Raw genomic sequence first — 17,049 nt, 5'->3', positions numbered from 1 at the left:
TGGAGGAACAGTTCTGAGGGGAAGGTGAGATGGCTGGGGAGGATGGAGGAAGAAATGACTAGTTCCTTACTAGGAGGAGGGATTGCAGGAGATTGTAAGAAGGAAAGTAGTATGGGGGTGAAAGAGAATAGAAACCAAAACATTATAGTGGTTGGTGTTCTGTTACCTTCCAGTCAATTCCAGTCCAATTCAGTATCATAATTAAAAAGATGTAATTTAAAAGATGGAAGTTAAAAGATGATTTTCAGCAGACTGAGTCTATAGCAGACTCCTGCATGTGAATATATCCCCAGTTAAGGGCAATCAGGTGTGAATGAGGGGGTGGCTGGGTATGGGAGACCAGATGTAGAGAGTTAAGCAAAGGTCATAAAGTGAGGGAGGGGTAAGACTGACCACTCAAAGAGATGCCAGGATCACACAATGAGAGACATGAAAACAGGTCGTGGAAACAAGCTCATAGGTGAGAAAGCATACTAAAAGGATTGTATGTGCTGCACCAAGACACTCAGATCCAGGGGAAGCATAGAAAAGCCAGTGCAATATACAGAGACATTCAGAAGCCAGGGAGAGCTGGGTAAAGTCAGTGCATACCATGGAAAATCAATGCAGTATACAGAGATATTCTGGAGCCAGGGAGAGCTGGGTAAAGTCAGTGCATACCATGGAAAATCAATGCAGTATACAGAGATATTCTGGAGCCAGGGAGAGCTGGGTAAAGTCAGTGCATACCATGGAAAATCAATGCAGTATACAGAGATATTCTGGAGCCAGGGAGAGCTGGGTAAAGTCAGTGCATACCATGGAAAATCAATGCAGTATACAGAGATATTCTGGAGCCAGGGAGAGCTGGGTAAAGTCAGTGCATACCTGTGGGAAGAGGAGAACAGCTCGATTAGATGGTAAAAGTGGTTCTCTCCTCTATCATCTGCCTGTATCTGCGATCTGTGTACTCATGTGTGCAGTGTATATATAGGCGGTATATGTCGTGCATATGGTGCCAAACAGCTTACTACACAGTATGTCTTCTTGTTAGATGCTTTTGTATGGAATAATGCTATTAGTTATTGCTGGAGGGAAAAAAAACTTGTTTGTCACCTGTCAAGTGAATAGGAATTTTTGGAAACAAGTATATAGCAAGAGTATATTTCACATTCTATATCTGCAAACAGACTGCAAATGCAGCATGGATGTACACGAGGCCTCGTCATTGAGCATAGGGGGCTCCATGCCGATTGGCCCTGCCTGGAGTCCGTCACTTTTCCAGACACCGTATGGACACTGCAAGGTTAGAACAATTTCTGTTCGGTAGCCCTTTGTGACGGAGCTGTTAGCCAGCCTGAGTACATGTGGGGATTCCCTAGCAACCAGGCAACCCCCACATGTACTCGGGCTAGCTAGCGGCTGTAAATCATGCAGCTGCGTCCACAAAAACTAAATCTCCGAGCAGTCACAAATACTCGGAGATCATCCGAGCAACCAGTATACTCGCTCATCACTATAAATAACATAAAAATGAGAACTAGTTAACAAGGTCTCAAGCACTGTAAATATATATAATATATACATACTCAGGAGCAGCCAGGATAAAGCGCAAAAACTTGCCACTTTAGATCTGGTGTCAGGTCCTCCTTAAAGGAGTTTTCCAATTGTGGTTTGTTTGGCCACTATTGGCCAGTGATATTTTTCATATAATAGTCAGCTAGTACTTATGCTCTCGGGGTGCATTGCTGAATATCAATCACTGTAGTGGTCTGGGTGTACTGGCTGCAGCTGTGACATTGCAAATACAATCGCTGAGCTCCGGATCCACGGCTGATAGCGGTATCATCCCCCCACATGGGTAAGCTTTAATTAGAACCGATTGCTGCTATTTTTTTTGCACTTCCTGCACTTTTTGCATCGGCACTGTTGTCTATAGTCAATAGATGGTATGCAATATGCAGCTTTGGTTTGTGGTCAGCAGGTATCCGGAGTGTTTCTCTTCGGCCTGTTATACTAGTGTGACCCCTGCCTTTTTGGTTTAATGTGACAGGTTTTCTGAGCCTATGCATTTCAGTAGCTAGGTACTTTCTCAGACCTGTTTTTCAAGGGATGATTCGCCTTATGTCACCGTGGATCCGGTCTTTTTTGTTCTTTCCTATTGGTATACTCGTCCAATTGTTCTTATGTGTATATTGAGTGTTTCTGAGTGTTGTACAGTATCTAATAAAATGAGTTTTTGATTGAAAAATGTTTTTTGCTATTTGTGGTTACTAGATCTCAGATTGTGCATGGGTCTGGTGTGCCCTTAAAAAATATGACTAAAACCACACAAAAACAGTAGTTTTGCAACCGTAGCGAGCTACAATTACTAAGTGCTAATGTATCCTACCAGAACTGTTTTTTTTCTAATTCTTTCTGCCACTTTATATGACTGTTTTGACAATAAACCTCCTGACAGCGCTGACCTGAGAACAATAAGCAAAAGCATTTACATATTTATTTCTCACTACCTTGTTTCTGTCCGATATTGGACTCTTATGCACTATTGACCAAACGGTTGCTTAGCTCGGCAGCGCCTTCCACCATGTCCAAAATAATGTCAAACATAGAGAAGCCAAAAAACACAGATTCTTGATGATAAAAGATGTAAAAATGTTTTACATATTACGGTAGTTAAAACAGGAAGACAAAACTGGCAACATTTTGGCTATAATTGACCTTTATTTAAAAAAAAAAAAGTGCAGCTGTATTATTTATTTATTTTTTGGCTTGAGAGGTCAATTATGGCTGAAACGTTGCCTGCGGTTTTGGTGCCCGGCTTCTCTGAATTCTCTACCTTTTTTGTGTGACTTCCTCCTTTTTTCTAAGAAGACTTTTATGGTCGGACCACTGCCGTGTTGGCTTCTGGAGGGTCAGATTAGAATCGTGCGTCTTTTATCCACCTCTGCTCTTTTGGGATTCAGAGTGACCCTTTGTATGTCAAATTAACGATTTGTATGTTCTGTTTTAGTACCAAGTGGGCCAGCTCTACTCCGTAGCAGAAGCCAGTAAGAATGAAACCGGAGGAGGTGAAGGTGTGGAAGTTCTTGTAAACGAGCCTTACGAGAAGGATGGGGAAAAAGGACAATATACGCACAAGATCTATCATTTACAAAGGTAATTTTATATATATATATTTTATTTGCTAGGTAAAGTAAAAGGGATTAATCAGGATTAGACAAATGGGCATAATTCCTTTGCATCGTATTGCAGATCATCCCCCTTCACTCCAATATGGGTGGTCTGTTACACGAGACATGGCTGTTGTGCTAATGCAGCAAAACACTTTGGTCTAAAGTTGTCCGAACACGCCAATATTGGCAGGATCGGCTTACACTATGATGTGTGTAGGGGTCTCCCTACTCTTCCCTCACAGATAATGTTGGGGGAGAGAAGGATCCGGCCTGCTCAATTTTTCAATGACGGATCCTTTTGTTCTCGGTGAGATAAACCACTGCTAGAGGAGACTGATGGCGGCTGTCTCATACCAGAGTATTTTTGTGTATGGGGAGATGGGGTAAATAGCTGTCAGCCAAGCCAACAGTTGGTAGATGGCTCTCCTGTGTATGTGGGCTCTTATCCTGGGCAACCTTTTAAAGGGCACTTATCATCTATGTAGCCCATGACCTCTGTCATAGTGTTACATAGGGTGGTAATAGGTTTCTATGTATGTCACTGTCTGTTATGTCCCTTGTAACATAAGGTTATAAAGTGTTACACCACCTGGAAAAAGTTTGTTGGGTGTTCCTAGTCTCCTCCGCAGCCATGTAGCCCTGGTATGATTGACCTGTCACACGCTGAGATATGACATTAGTAGCCAGCTCCAGCAGCATTATGTGCATGCACAGAGGACGCTGCGGGCCGGTACGGTTCACTTCACTGCTCACGTGCTAGATGCCAATAAATCTAGATTGTATTCCTATATCCTGATTTAAATAGATTTTTATTAACAATATAAAAAAAAAAAGAACAACAGAATGCCATTTACATTGCATTATATCAGATACACATTTTCTTACTTTAATAAACCCCAACATTACCCCAACTACCCCCCTCCCCCATAAGACAGCTCAGTCTCAATCTCCACCCCACCGAGGCATTATCTGCCTCTTGTAATTTATCCTCTTCCAGGTCTTAGGAAACACGACGCCTATACTCCTCAATCCAAATCAAGCCAAGGAGACCATATTTTATTAAAGAGTTCTATTTTCCCCCTTTTACTGTACACCCCCTTTTCCAATTTTAGACCATGTTGAACATATTGGAGAAATTCCCTTCTCACAGGTGGTTCCGCGTTTATCCAGTTTCGTGCTATTACTTTCCTGGCCATGTAGAGTAGCCTAGCAATTGCAATCTTCCAAGTATTGTCAACTCCAATTTCTTCCACATATCCCAGCACACATACTATCGGGTCTCTAACAACTCTGCACTTATACGCTGCTTCAACTCGGCTCAAAACCACCACCCAAAAGGCAGCCAGTCTCGGACACGTCCACATCATGTGATATATTCCTGCCTTCTCACTCGCACACCTCGGACACCCAGAATTGGCACGCAATCCCGCTTTGTATAACACTTCCGGAGATTTATATACCCTATGCAAAATGTATAGCTGCGAGAGCCTATATGGTTCACTCAAGGATAGTCGCGGAACCCACTCCATCACCGATTCCCAGGTTTCATTTTCCATCGGCCCCACTTCTCTCTCCCACTTGGCTCTCGCCTTTATAGGGAAATCTAGCAGAAATGTGTGCATAAGGTCCTTATACAGAGTGGAAATAACTCCCCTTGTAGTACCCTCACCACACACATACTCCAACACTATATCATCTTGAACCCTGATATCAGCCTTCTTATTCTGAGCTCTAAAGGCATGTCTCATCTGCGCATACTGATATTCCCCTGTGGATCGCAAACCAAATTCTTCCTGCAATTGGGAAAAGGACTTCAGCTCCTGCTGCTGGATTATCTGGTGAACAAAGCAAATTCCCTTATTCTGCCATTCCATCAATCCTCCCAGGGCCTCAAAATCCTTTAAGTTGTGGTTAGACCATATCGGTGTGAATTTAGTCAACCCTGTAACCCCACGAATCTGCCTTAATCTATTCCATAATTTACGAATCAGGAACAGGGTTGGGTATATTTTCCCCAGCGCGCCCAATGAGCCATCCTCCAAACACCTGGCCATCGGTCGTCGGTCCGTCACCTCTTCCAATAGCTGTTGTACTGCACTGGATGACGCCCCTCGCGCCCAGCCCTTCAAATGCTGGCTCTGGGCCGCAAGGAAGTATATTTCCGGGTTGGGCAAAGCCAAACCACCATCTTCCTTGGGTCGTTGAAGCGTCTCCAAGCTAATACGTGGATATTGTCTACCCCATATCAAACTTCTAAAGAGGGCATTAATCTGCCTGAACTTCCCCCGAGGGATCCAAATTGGTGCGTTATGCAGAACATAAAGAATTTTGGGCATAAGGACCATTTTAATAAGGTTTACCCTACCGACGACCGCTAGATGTAGCTTATTCCAGGTGTCTACCTTTGCCTTGAGTACCCCCATAACAGGAGTCAAATTTCTTTGCAGAAACTCCGCCACCGGCACCGAAATCCATATTCCAAGATATTTAAATTGGGAAACCACCTTCAGCCTCTCATCCCCAACATCCTCACTCACATTCTCTCCTACGTCATCCACTCTAAAAAGAACCGTCTTATCCCAATTAATTGTTAGTCCCGACACAGTACCAAATCTGTATTCCTATATCCTGGTTTGTGGGCCGACCGTAATGCCTGGAGGCATTTGGGAGAACCTCATGACTCCTTGCAAGGTCAGGGCCATCCACATGACCCCTAACAGGTAATGTGCACTACTAGATCACTTTATTTTTTCTTTTATTCGGCAATGAGCATTCAGAGAGTGTCATATACAGAGATATATTCTCCTGTGTAATGGTTTGTCAGTGGTGTAGGAGCTGTATATGTTATCCTAGAAATTGTATATTTAACTTTTTATATGTGATAGGAATCCTGCCTAAAAGGGAACGTGTGACTAGATGCCTCCACCATGGTGGTACACTGCTGGGAAATAATTCTCGAAACATGCCCTTGCCAAAGTCCTCTATTTCATTACATGTAAAAACAAGTCCTAACACGGCAAAGGCTACAAGTACATTGCTCGTCAAGAGTCTTTTGGGCAGTGAGTGACATCATCACAATCCGTGCGCCAATTTAAGGCAGCCCGGGTGTGATTAAATTCAAGACCCTTTACCACAATTGCATCGCCCAGATGACTTTTGGTGAGCAATTTACATGTAGTGTTTGCGCTATACCTACTTTTTATATAAAGTCCAGAGACCGACATAGCCTAGTTTTAATGTACTAAAATCTAGTGAATTGAATGGTACCACATGGTCCACCAGAGTGGGAGCCACCTATATATTTATACATTTTTAGTAGGACACATAGAAAGTAGTTATGAGCGAACATGCTCTGGCGGTAACCGAGTGTCTTCGGCGTGCTCGAAACAAATGTTTGATTCTCCGCGCCCGCATGTCTCACGGCTGTTAGGCAATCCCTGCATGTATTGCTGCCGTGAGACATGCAGCCGCGGGAACTCAAACATATTTTTCAAGCACCCCAAAGTCACCTTAGCACCTTATCCAAGCAGTTCACTCATCACTGACAGAGACGAACCATGGTAGCATATAGATGGAAAATGGAGCTATTTCGCCTCTAGTATGTGGACTGGGATATGTGGAAGGCATTCAGATAACTGAATCTGGTAAAGTAGCTATAGCACATATGCTGCACTTGGCGAGAATACCACAACATTGGTTGGATACTAAGAGCCCAACAAAGAAAGGAATATATCAACAAAATAAACTGGTTTTTTTTTAAATGTGGAATACAGAGTTCACAAGAAAAGAGGGACTATCAATAAATTTGGGCTCCATGGATTGATGTCATAGCTGGCGTCTAGGGAACTGGTGAGATACGGATCGGGCTTCATCTAATAAGATTGTTAGTCATTGGTTCTATGCATAGTTCAGGTCTAATAAAATTGTTTATCTTGCAATGACACCCAAAGAGAAATGTTCCTTTCTTAAGGTACCGTTACACTAAACGACTTACCAACGATCACGACCAGCGATACGACCTGGCCGTGATCATTGGTAAGTCGTTGTGTGGTCGCTGGGGAGCTGTCACACAGATAGCTCTCTCCAGCGACCAACGATCAGGGGAAAGACTTCGGCATCGTTGAAACTGTCTTCAACTATGCCGAAGTCCCCGAGTAACCAGGGTAAACATCGGTTTACTAAGCACAGGGCCGCACTTAGTAACCCGATATTTACCCCGGTTACCATTGTAAAAGTAAAAAAAAACCACAGTACATACTCACATTCTGATGTCTGTCACGTCCCCCGCCGTCAGCTTCCCGCACTGACTGTGTCAGCGCCGGCCGTAAAGCAGAGCTGGCGCTGACAGTCAGTGCAGGGAAGCTGACGGCGGGGGACGTGACAGACATCAGAATGTGAGTATGCACTGTGTTTTTTTTTTTTTTTTTTTAACTTTTACTTGCAACCAGGGTAAATATCGGGTTACTAAGCGCGGCCCTGCGCTTAGTAACCCAATGTTTACCCTGGTTACAAGTGAACACATCGCTGGATCGGCGTCATACACGCCGATCCAGCTATGACAGCGGGTGATCAGCGACCAAAAAAAGGTCCTGATCATTCCCCAATGACCAACGATCTCCCAGCAGGGGCCTGATTGTTGGTCGCTGTCACACATAACGAGATCGTTAGCGGGATCGTTGCTACGTCACAAAATCGTTATGTGTGAAGGTACCTTTAGGGTATGTGCACACGTCAGGATTTCTTGCAGAAATTCTCCTGACAAAAACCGGAGATTGCTGCGAGAAATCCGCATGCGTTTACCGCAGTTTTGACGCGTTTTTGGTGCGTTTTTTGTGCGTTTTTCCCCAAATGCATAGAATTGCGGAAAAAAATGCATCCATGTGCACAAAACATGCAGAATGCATTCTAAATGATAGAATGCATAATGTATGCATTTTTAATGAGTTTTTATAGCGTTTTTAGCGCGAAAAAAGCTGTACGTGTACGATTGTTTGTTGTTCTTTATTGTTCTTTCCCTTTCATCTTTCCCTTTGCCCATCTCCTCCTTTTCATCTCTAGTCTTCCTATATAGTTTTTTCTTATTCGGTTTTGATAATGCATATAATGCATTATGTATGTTTTATAAACTCTCTTGGGAAATCTCAATAAAAAAAAAAAACTTGTAGAAACAAAATGAGATTCTCTGAGATTTTTTTCACCATTTTATTGTCTTATTTTAAGTTTTATCTTATCCAATATTTTGTGGCATGTGAAGTATCCTGCTCACTGACAAACTTTGGGAGTTCTTGTTGGATTCCATGTTTTATGAATTGAGTCTTTCTTGTAGTCGGTGTCTACAGAACTAAACTGTGTCCTTGTCTGCAGCAAAGTACCTACATTTGTAAGGATGCTGGCGCCTGAAGGAGCACTAAATATGCACGAGAAGGCCTGGAACGCTTACCCCTACTGCAGGACCAGTGAGTATTGAGACCTCCGGCTGACGAGCAGCCCTCGGGTCTGTACGGTATAGTCGGGCTGTTTGTTACCAGTCTGCAGAGCGGCCTTCCCTGCGCAGCTCCTGGTTACATTATCTGCATGTGCTTCTCACTTGCACTGGTCTTCAGCATGAATAATGCAGGCCATTCTGACAAGCATCTTGTTACCTTGGTGGGGGAAGGCATGAGGGCTGGAGAGATGCTAGGGTGGCATCAGTTTTTGGTGTTTGTGTTCCTGTGGATATCTCCTTGCATATTGGTATCCCCTGACCTATTCACATTAACAGGGAACAGTTTGACGTGCAACTTTTCTTGGAGTTTTGAGCTGAGGGCAATCCTGTTACTGTGCTTGCCTGTATACCCATGAGCACATAGTAAATACCGGTCTGCTCCATCCAACATCATGGTGATGATGCCCGGGGGTAGCCAAGAATTTGATTCTCTGCCAATTCTATTACCAGGTGACAATGCTGGGAGTGATTCCAGTAACAGATATATTAACGTTCTTTTGTAGAATAAAAAAAAGAAAAGGGGGAAGTTAATGAAACAATGTAAAAAATCAGTTGTCTTGTGTTCAAACCCTTTGCAAGTTCTGCACAGCTCCATTGGTTGCCCAGAGCACCTTTCTGATCTGTACTGCAGAACTATAGGCATTCTGTGTGTTACTGTACGGTAACGTATTAAGGGGAATCTGCTATGTAATCTGACAGCAGCATGATGTAGAGGCTGAGATCCTGATTCTAGCGATGTGTCACTTATCGGGCTGTGTTGTTGTTCCATTAAAATAAGTGCTTTATCAGCAGGAGATTATCACTGCAGGACTAGTTGTCCCGTGCCATGTAGTCCACCACCATTGATTAGCAGCTTTTTCGTCCCGCTACATTTAGCCCAACTTGGGTCTCTCCCTAAGGTGGCTAGCATGTATGTATCGCTTGCTCACCGAGCCCCACTCCATACAGCCAACCAATTCCAGCCCTGTGCTGATGAGGGCCTAAAGCCCGAAACACGTGTCCACAGGTAGGAATTGGTTGGCTGTGTAAATTTAGAAACTAATCCGCAGCATTGCACGCTTGGCGATTCCAAGCGCTGTGGATTAGACAGGGGTGGAAAGAGATGATTTGCATAGCTCCGCCTACTGCAAAGGATTCTGGGTAAACCTGCTATTCTTTGTATTATGCTGCTTGCAAGTACTTTCCGTTTCAGGAAAGCATCCACTACAGCTTTCTATAGTTTTCAGTGTGCACAGAAAGCAGCCAATCAGTGGTGTGGGCGGTGTTATACGGGGCTCAGTAATCAGAGAACTGCTAGATCTGCAGCAGAGAAAGCAATGCTTGTATCAAAATGACAGCATGCACTACTCTGTGTGTAACCCTGGTGTTCCAGAACTCTTCAGACTTGGGAGAGAGGGGGATTTTGCAGCTTTCACATTTATGTAATTAGGGAACCTTTTAAAGTCTTTGACCAGCTTTAATCAGACTTTGATATTCCCCAAAATAATTTCTTCCAAGTTTAACAATTGAGACACGCAGTAGAGACCCAAGCTAAAGCAGCACCTACTCTTATCAGTACGCACCCTCTTCTTGAATTTATTGCTGCTCGTTGTGACATACGAGGTGTTATTTCCTACATTGATAGATTATTAGCCATAAACTTGGGTTACTTCCCTTTAAGATTAAAACCAAGTTGGAGGGAAATGTGGAGCGGGCAGACACCTGTAGTGTCTCTGTGTGAGGCCTAATGTATGGCTCTGCTATATTGGATACATGGAACGTATCAATCCCCCTCCATTCTTCTCAAAATAGGGGCAAGAACAGATTGCCATTGTCCTAGGTGTGGAATAGAAGACGCCAATCTACTCCATATCATGTGGGAGGGTAGGGTGCATGGTGTCAGGTGGGGTCCTGAACAGAATAAGCAGAGTTTCTACCATTGTGATGTCACAGGAACCAAAGACCTGTATTTTAGGTTTACTACATAATCCAGATATTGATCCATACACTTCAGTTGGAATTGAACGCTTGCTCTACTGAACTCGGAAAGTTATTGCTGTCCATTTGCTCCAACACGCCCCGCTCACTGCAAAATGAAATCAGTAGATTATTCCAGGCTAAACCTGGCATCCTTATTAAAAAAGATATCTACATCTTAAAAAAATAACTGCATGCAGACGAGTAAGTGACACATCTCTGGAATCAGGGTCTCGGCTCCTGCATTATGCTGCTTTCAGATGAGGTTACAAAAACCTGGTTCCCTGCAGCCATGCTTCTAGAGAATGATGGAGCGTGCCACAGTTGGGGACGTCCGCTGGCCCATAGAGTTCTATATGTGCCGTGTTTGGCTCCATGCTACCTAAGGTTGTAAGGAGCTGTAATATCATGCGCCACACTGGAATGACGCTTTAAATATTTGGTGACTTTATTCGTAATAAATGTATAGGAAACCTCTATATTAGACTTTTAAGAGTCATATACTAACCTTTTTTCCCCCTCCTTTTTTTTTCCATGCCTTATCGAGCAGTAATTACAGTAAGTACATTATTTTCCTAGAATACGATTCTATTCTGCTGAAACTTTCCTAGTTTTGTGATACCGGTGATGTCTCATTTAGTCACAAAACGCCAATGTGTTTAACTGTTAAGGCTACTTTCACACTAGCGTTAACTGCAATCCGTCACAATGCGTCGTTTTGCAGGAAAAACGCATCCTGCAAAAGTGCTTGCAGGATGCGTTTTTTCCCCATAGACTTGCATTGACGACGCATTTGCGACGGATTGCCACACGTCGCATCCGTCGTGCGACGGATGCGTCGTGCTTCGGCGGACCGTCGGGAGCAAAAAACGCTACATGTAACTTTTTTGCTCCTGACGGACCGCTTTTTCCGACCGCGTATGCGCGGCCGGAACTCCGCCCCCACCTCCCCGCACCTCACAATGGGGCAGCGGATGCGCCGGAGAAATGCATCCGCTGCCTCCGTTGTGCAGTGCGTTAAACGCTAGCGTCGGAATCTCTGCCCGACGCATTGCGACGGGGAGATTCCGACGCTAGTGTGAAAGTAGCCTTAGGTGCAAAAATACCCACCGGTCACTTATTGTCTCGTTGTCATCTGCGATACAGAGAAATGCAACCAATTTTATTCTGTCATATAGGAATGTCAAAGCCATAAGTTGCCCAAAATTTACCATAGTGATCACATAGCTGTCTGTCTCTCCTGGCACCCCTCCACTGCCATACACAGGGGTGGGCACAGACAGGAAAGGGCTCCTGTGCTGCTGCCCCCATCCGCCCCTGCACAGGTTGCCCACCTCTGGAGTCAGCGGCTAGAACCCTCTTGCTACAACTCCTCTCCCACTGAATTGAAGGATTGGGCATCTTCTATCCTGCCTGTCGGATCCTTATCTACTTCATCAGGGAGACATTATGTAGCTGGTATGTGACGTTTCGCAGATCCCATGGCGCCCGTGCCAGCACCGTGACCTTTCACTGCCTGCTCTAATACACAATGCCAGCAGCTGTTTATGCAGTGGGTCCAAACACACTTTTCGTGCTTATTTTTTTTTTTTTTTTTTGAAAGCGCAGTTTTCTCCAGGGGCCGTTCTGCTAGTGGCTCATTGGGGAATGTGTTTGTATTAATGGCTTTTACAGCTCTGTAATTATCCCCATGAATTGCCGTCTGCAATATTAACAATCATTTACTCGGGGCCCGCTACTTAACTCCAGGTCTGTAAACCATACCAGAGATTATAATGTTATAAATTCTCTGAAATGAGGGGCATTAAATATACATTACTCTTGCCTACGAATGTTTTTAATAACCATTTTGTCCCGCTGATTGTTCTCCTAGTCAGAATTAATTCATTCCACGCTCCCAGGCAGCATTTAATATTTTACTAGTAAATCTTAATAATCTTATTTTGGAGAATGATGCTGTTTTTTAGAGATGATGAACACTCAGGACTTGTCCTTCCTTTCCAGAATGAATACATGAAGGATGACTTTTTGATTAAGATTGAGACGTGGCACAAACCAGATCTGGGTACACAAGACAATGTAAGTGGCGAACACCGAGGCTTTTCATGACTGTCTCTAGTACCATGGGAATCATTCCGATCGGCCTCGGAGAACATTGGAGGCACAATCGGAGTTCTGTATTTTTAACATATTTTTCAGGCGTTAATCCTGATTCCATGTTTATACTTCTATCCGTTACATATAATGACATTTTTAGGGATATAGAAGCAAGACAGATTGTGGTTTCATATGGTCAAGCACTTGTCAAACCCCTGAAAAAAATTATCAATTGTGTTTCTTAAAGTATTCTTCAAAAAGTGGGCCAAGGATGGAAAGTTGGAATAAAAATGCATAGTTCTTAAATCTGCTGCTTCATTGCTCCCTGTCTGTCTGTCCTGCAACAATGACATCCATGACTAACTTGTGACCACTGCAGCCAATCACTAACCTCCACAGTGTAGGCCAGTAGTTTACGTGTGGTTAATTGGGAAAGTCTTCCTGGCACAATAAAAAATAAAAATAAGCCCTGCACACCTTTAAGTATAATGCGATTAATGAACACATGAACTCCAATGTTGCTGCAAATGTTAAAAATATAAGGTACTTAGCAATTTTTTTTTATCGAAGAGCGCAAAAGCCATCCAACCACGTCATGGTGTACCTTTAATATGGATGGTCCCTATCACTAATCCTACCTCTATGTCAAACCAGCCTCATCTGCATGGGGAAAAGGATACCAGGCACAGTTCCCTTGTGTGGGGACATGGCTGGGTAAGGGGGCTGAGATCTCAAGGGGGTCACACACACCCTATGTACTACAGAAAAGAAAAATAGGGCCCGCACGCCTTTAACATTAGCTCTGCAAGGCTTAGACCCTTATCCACCCATCGTTCCTACACAAGGTTTTAATCGCGAACTATGCCTGGTCTCCTTATCCCTCCCCATTCAGATGAGGTTTGGCACATGGAGAGGTAGGACATTAGTGATGCGAACCATCCATATGTAAGTATACCTTGTGGTGGTTGGATGGCTTGTGCACTCTATGATCAAAAATCGATAACAAAGTACCTTACATTTTTAATGTTTGCAGCAATATTAGACTTCATGTATTCTTTATTCACAGTGAGCGGACGCATCATATATCTATATGCAGCACTGTGCACTGCATCAAAGACAAGGCCACTCCATCAAAGCACTGCATCAAAGACCTGGCCAGTGAAAGCCGGCTGATGCCAGTAATTGATTGCAATGTTCACATAGGTAGTCAAAGACCTTATATCTTTATGAGAGATGGGTGAAATCCTATGAAGCATGTATCCTGTAATATGCATATACTATAGAAATTGAAGGGGTTGTCTCAACATTAATAATGGTTACAGTTGTATAGCAGCGCAATGATGCCACTGTTTCGGAGTGTCACTTTTCAGTAGAGTTGAGCGAATTTGTTCGGATTTGGTTCCGAATATGATCGGCATTGAATATTGCTTTTGCAATATTCGTCAAACACAGTCGAACGTCATTAGCCAATGGGAGTAGAAATTTCCGAATGTTTGGAACCGATTATCAAAAATACTTTTGGCACAAATAGGGTACCAATATGGGACGAATATGCAAATTCAATTCGGCGACCAAATCTGAACATATTCGCTCAACTCTACCCTTCAGGACAACCCTGTTCCCCAGCATACAGGAAGCTGGAACACTGGGGGTGGTGAGCCCCTAAAGAGGACACGTGACATTAACCTTTCAGTGACTTTTTATCTACGTTCAGTTAGAGCAGGGGTCCCCAACCTGTAGCTCTGGGGCCACATGTGTCTCGTGGTTCCATGAATTGTGGCTAGCAGCTGTCAGCTTGGTGCATTAGCTCCAGTTCTAGCAAAACAGGTATGAAGAGCACATCTGAAAATGGTGAATTTTGTGAGCAGCCCTGCACAGAAGAGCAGATCTGGGTACACACTTTACTGGTCTTAAGGTACCGTCACACTCAGCGACGCTGCAGCGATATAGACAACGAGCCGATCGCTGGAGCGTCGCTGTTTAGGTCGCTGTAGAGACGTCAAACACAGCAACTCCAGAATGATGCAGGAGCGATCCAGTGACATAACGGCGACTCACTTATCGTTCTCGCTGGTCGTTAGCTCCATGTAAAACGTTGCTGGCATCGTTGCTTTTGATGTCAAACATGACGATACACGCCGACCGGACGACAAAATAAAGTTCTGGACTTCTAGCTCTGACCAGCGATGGCACAGCGGGATCCAGATCGCTGCTGCGTGTCAAACACAACGAGATCGCTATCCAGGAAGCTGCAATGTCACAGATCATTGTCGTTGTCGTTCTCGTTGTAAAGTTGCTGAGTGTGAAGGTACCCTTAGGGAGTTTGAGATAATTTACAGTAAGTATGGTATGCTGGAGACACCACAGTCAGAGGAGGTGTTTGAAGCTGGATGTGACAGTGTCTTGGGAGTGCTTTATAGGAGAATACTGAATGGGGGATATTGTGGCAAACCCTGGATCTTTGTATACTGCTTTGGGGTGATTGATTTTTGTACAAAAGCTTTGGTTACCATTATTCCTGTTATCGGCCTTTGGTTGCCACTATTGTGGGGGGGCAGGAGCTGAATGTGGCTCGCGACCCTCTCTCAAGGCTGGATGTGGCTTGCGACCCTCTCTGAGCTGAATGTGGCTCTCAAGGTCAGAAACGTTGAGGACCTCGGAGTTAGACCATCTATAATAGCTTTTGTTAAGCATTTTTTCTGATCTTTAAGGAAGCTTCACCATTGTCAGTTGTATATATCCCTAGTTAAGAGACATTAAATGGTGACCACACTACAGTTCCAAAGAATATAAGCCAGATTTTCATGTTCTTCTAAGGGATATCCCATAATTTCCTGTGGATAGAATTCACCTTTAACGATAAATCATATGTTTGTAGATTGTGTTCATCATGTTGTATAAGGACTACTATTGGGTTAAACAATCAAAATATTTTGTACCTACTCTGTGACTTTTTCTTTTTCAGGTACATAAATTAGAGCCGGATGTCTGGAAGAATGTGGAAGTTGTGCAAATTGATATTGCAGATAGGAATCAGGTCCTCTCTAAGGTTGGTCCTAAAACTCCTCTGTCTAGGGATGACCATGCCGCCTATATTTGATCTCTTTACATATTTTTTATTATCAGTTCCTATTAAAGGTTGCAGAAAAGAGTTTTCAGTTATATCTTTAAATATAATATGTATTATGTTGTGTATTCACTTTATTTGCTGCAAAAACATTGTTGCCCTTCTCTGCTTTGATCCATCAAAGTCTCCAATTTTTCCACAACATGGAGCTGTGCAAACATATAGCAACTTTTGGCGTCTTCTCCAGTTTTGGCTGCTTCATCAAAATGGGCAGTGCTTAGGAGAGGGCTGTATGGGGCTTGCCTACTCACGTCAAATTAATCAAAAGTGGCAGCGTTTCTTATTCCAGAACTGTTAGTTCAGTCTTTGACTGGAGTAACATTTCTGGCTAGGTGCGGACCACTGATGAGATGTGCTGACCTTATTAAGTGTCATGTGCCTCTTCATGACTCCAGGTCATCTTATTCCTGCACATATAAAGTCTCAATTAGTGTAATAGTTTGAGCAGCAGAATACTTTTATTTAGAGATATTTTTAGCATATTTTTTATATAAAACTTTCTTTGAATTCTAGGATTATAAACCAGATGAAGACCCAGCAAAATATAAGTCTTGTAAGACTGGACGTGGACCCCTAACTCCTGATTGGAAGGTAATTCTTTGTCTGCTTTTTTTCAGAACTTATAATGGTTAATTGCATGCCAAATTGTCATAATTATAGGCGACATCACAATGTGCACTGGTCTGCTTGAGAGAGAAAAAAACATTAGGGGCATCACCTGCTATAGATATGTCCACTTATAAAGGATTATTCCAAACACTAGAGATTATCGGCTATCCATAGGATATGTAATAACGTGCTCATCGTTGAGTGTCTGACCACTGGGACCCCCCACGATCCCTAGAACGGGATCTGAATGAGGCTCTATTCAGTGTCTGCATGTCTGATGGAAATAACAGAGTACAGCACTTTTTTCGGCAGCCCACCTGGGATGGGTGGCCACTGCTTCATTCCAACAGGTCGTTCCAGAGCCATTGGGTCGCCAGTTTCTGAAACTCTTATCTTTATTTTTTTTGTTGGTGGAGCTGTTTGTGGGCTTGTGTTACTGCACGGCAAGCTGTAGATTTTATTGGTACCATTATGGGGTAACATCCAAAGTTTTGCTATCATCCAAGATCTTTTTTTTAAGCTTGGTGTAATCATAGCATGTATTTTATTCTATGTAATGGCTCATGAGTTATAGCGCTTGTACTCTACACCGCTCTTTGTACATTTCTAAGCCTTATGTG

The 17,049-nt window shown here is 43.4% G+C and overlaps 1 protein-coding gene across 1 annotated transcript in view; it reads left to right on the top strand.

The window, feature by feature from the left end:
- The window catches only part of PITPNA (phosphatidylinositol transfer protein alpha), an 88,557-nt gene that overhangs the window by 45,205 nt on the left and 26,303 nt on the right, over window positions 1–17,049 (top strand). Inside the window, exons 3-8 of the mRNA XM_069761338.1 lie at window positions 2,993–3,138; window positions 8,520–8,611; window positions 11,147–11,154; window positions 12,601–12,675; window positions 15,659–15,742; window positions 16,334–16,411. Coding sequence (XP_069617439.1) covers window positions 2,993–3,138; window positions 8,520–8,611; window positions 11,147–11,154; window positions 12,601–12,675; window positions 15,659–15,742; window positions 16,334–16,411 — 483 coding nt within the window. The remainder of the gene's footprint in view (window positions 1–2,992; window positions 3,139–8,519; window positions 8,612–11,146; window positions 11,155–12,600; window positions 12,676–15,658; window positions 15,743–16,333; window positions 16,412–17,049) is intronic.

Source organism: Ranitomeya imitator, chromosome 3, assembly GCF_032444005.1.
Source record: "Ranitomeya imitator isolate aRanImi1 chromosome 3, aRanImi1.pri, whole genome shotgun sequence".
Lineage (NCBI taxonomy): Eukaryota > Metazoa > Chordata > Amphibia > Anura > Dendrobatidae > Ranitomeya > Ranitomeya imitator.
The sequence above is the reverse complement of the archived record's forward strand: the minus strand, read 5'-3'. Positions and strand labels throughout refer to the sequence as shown.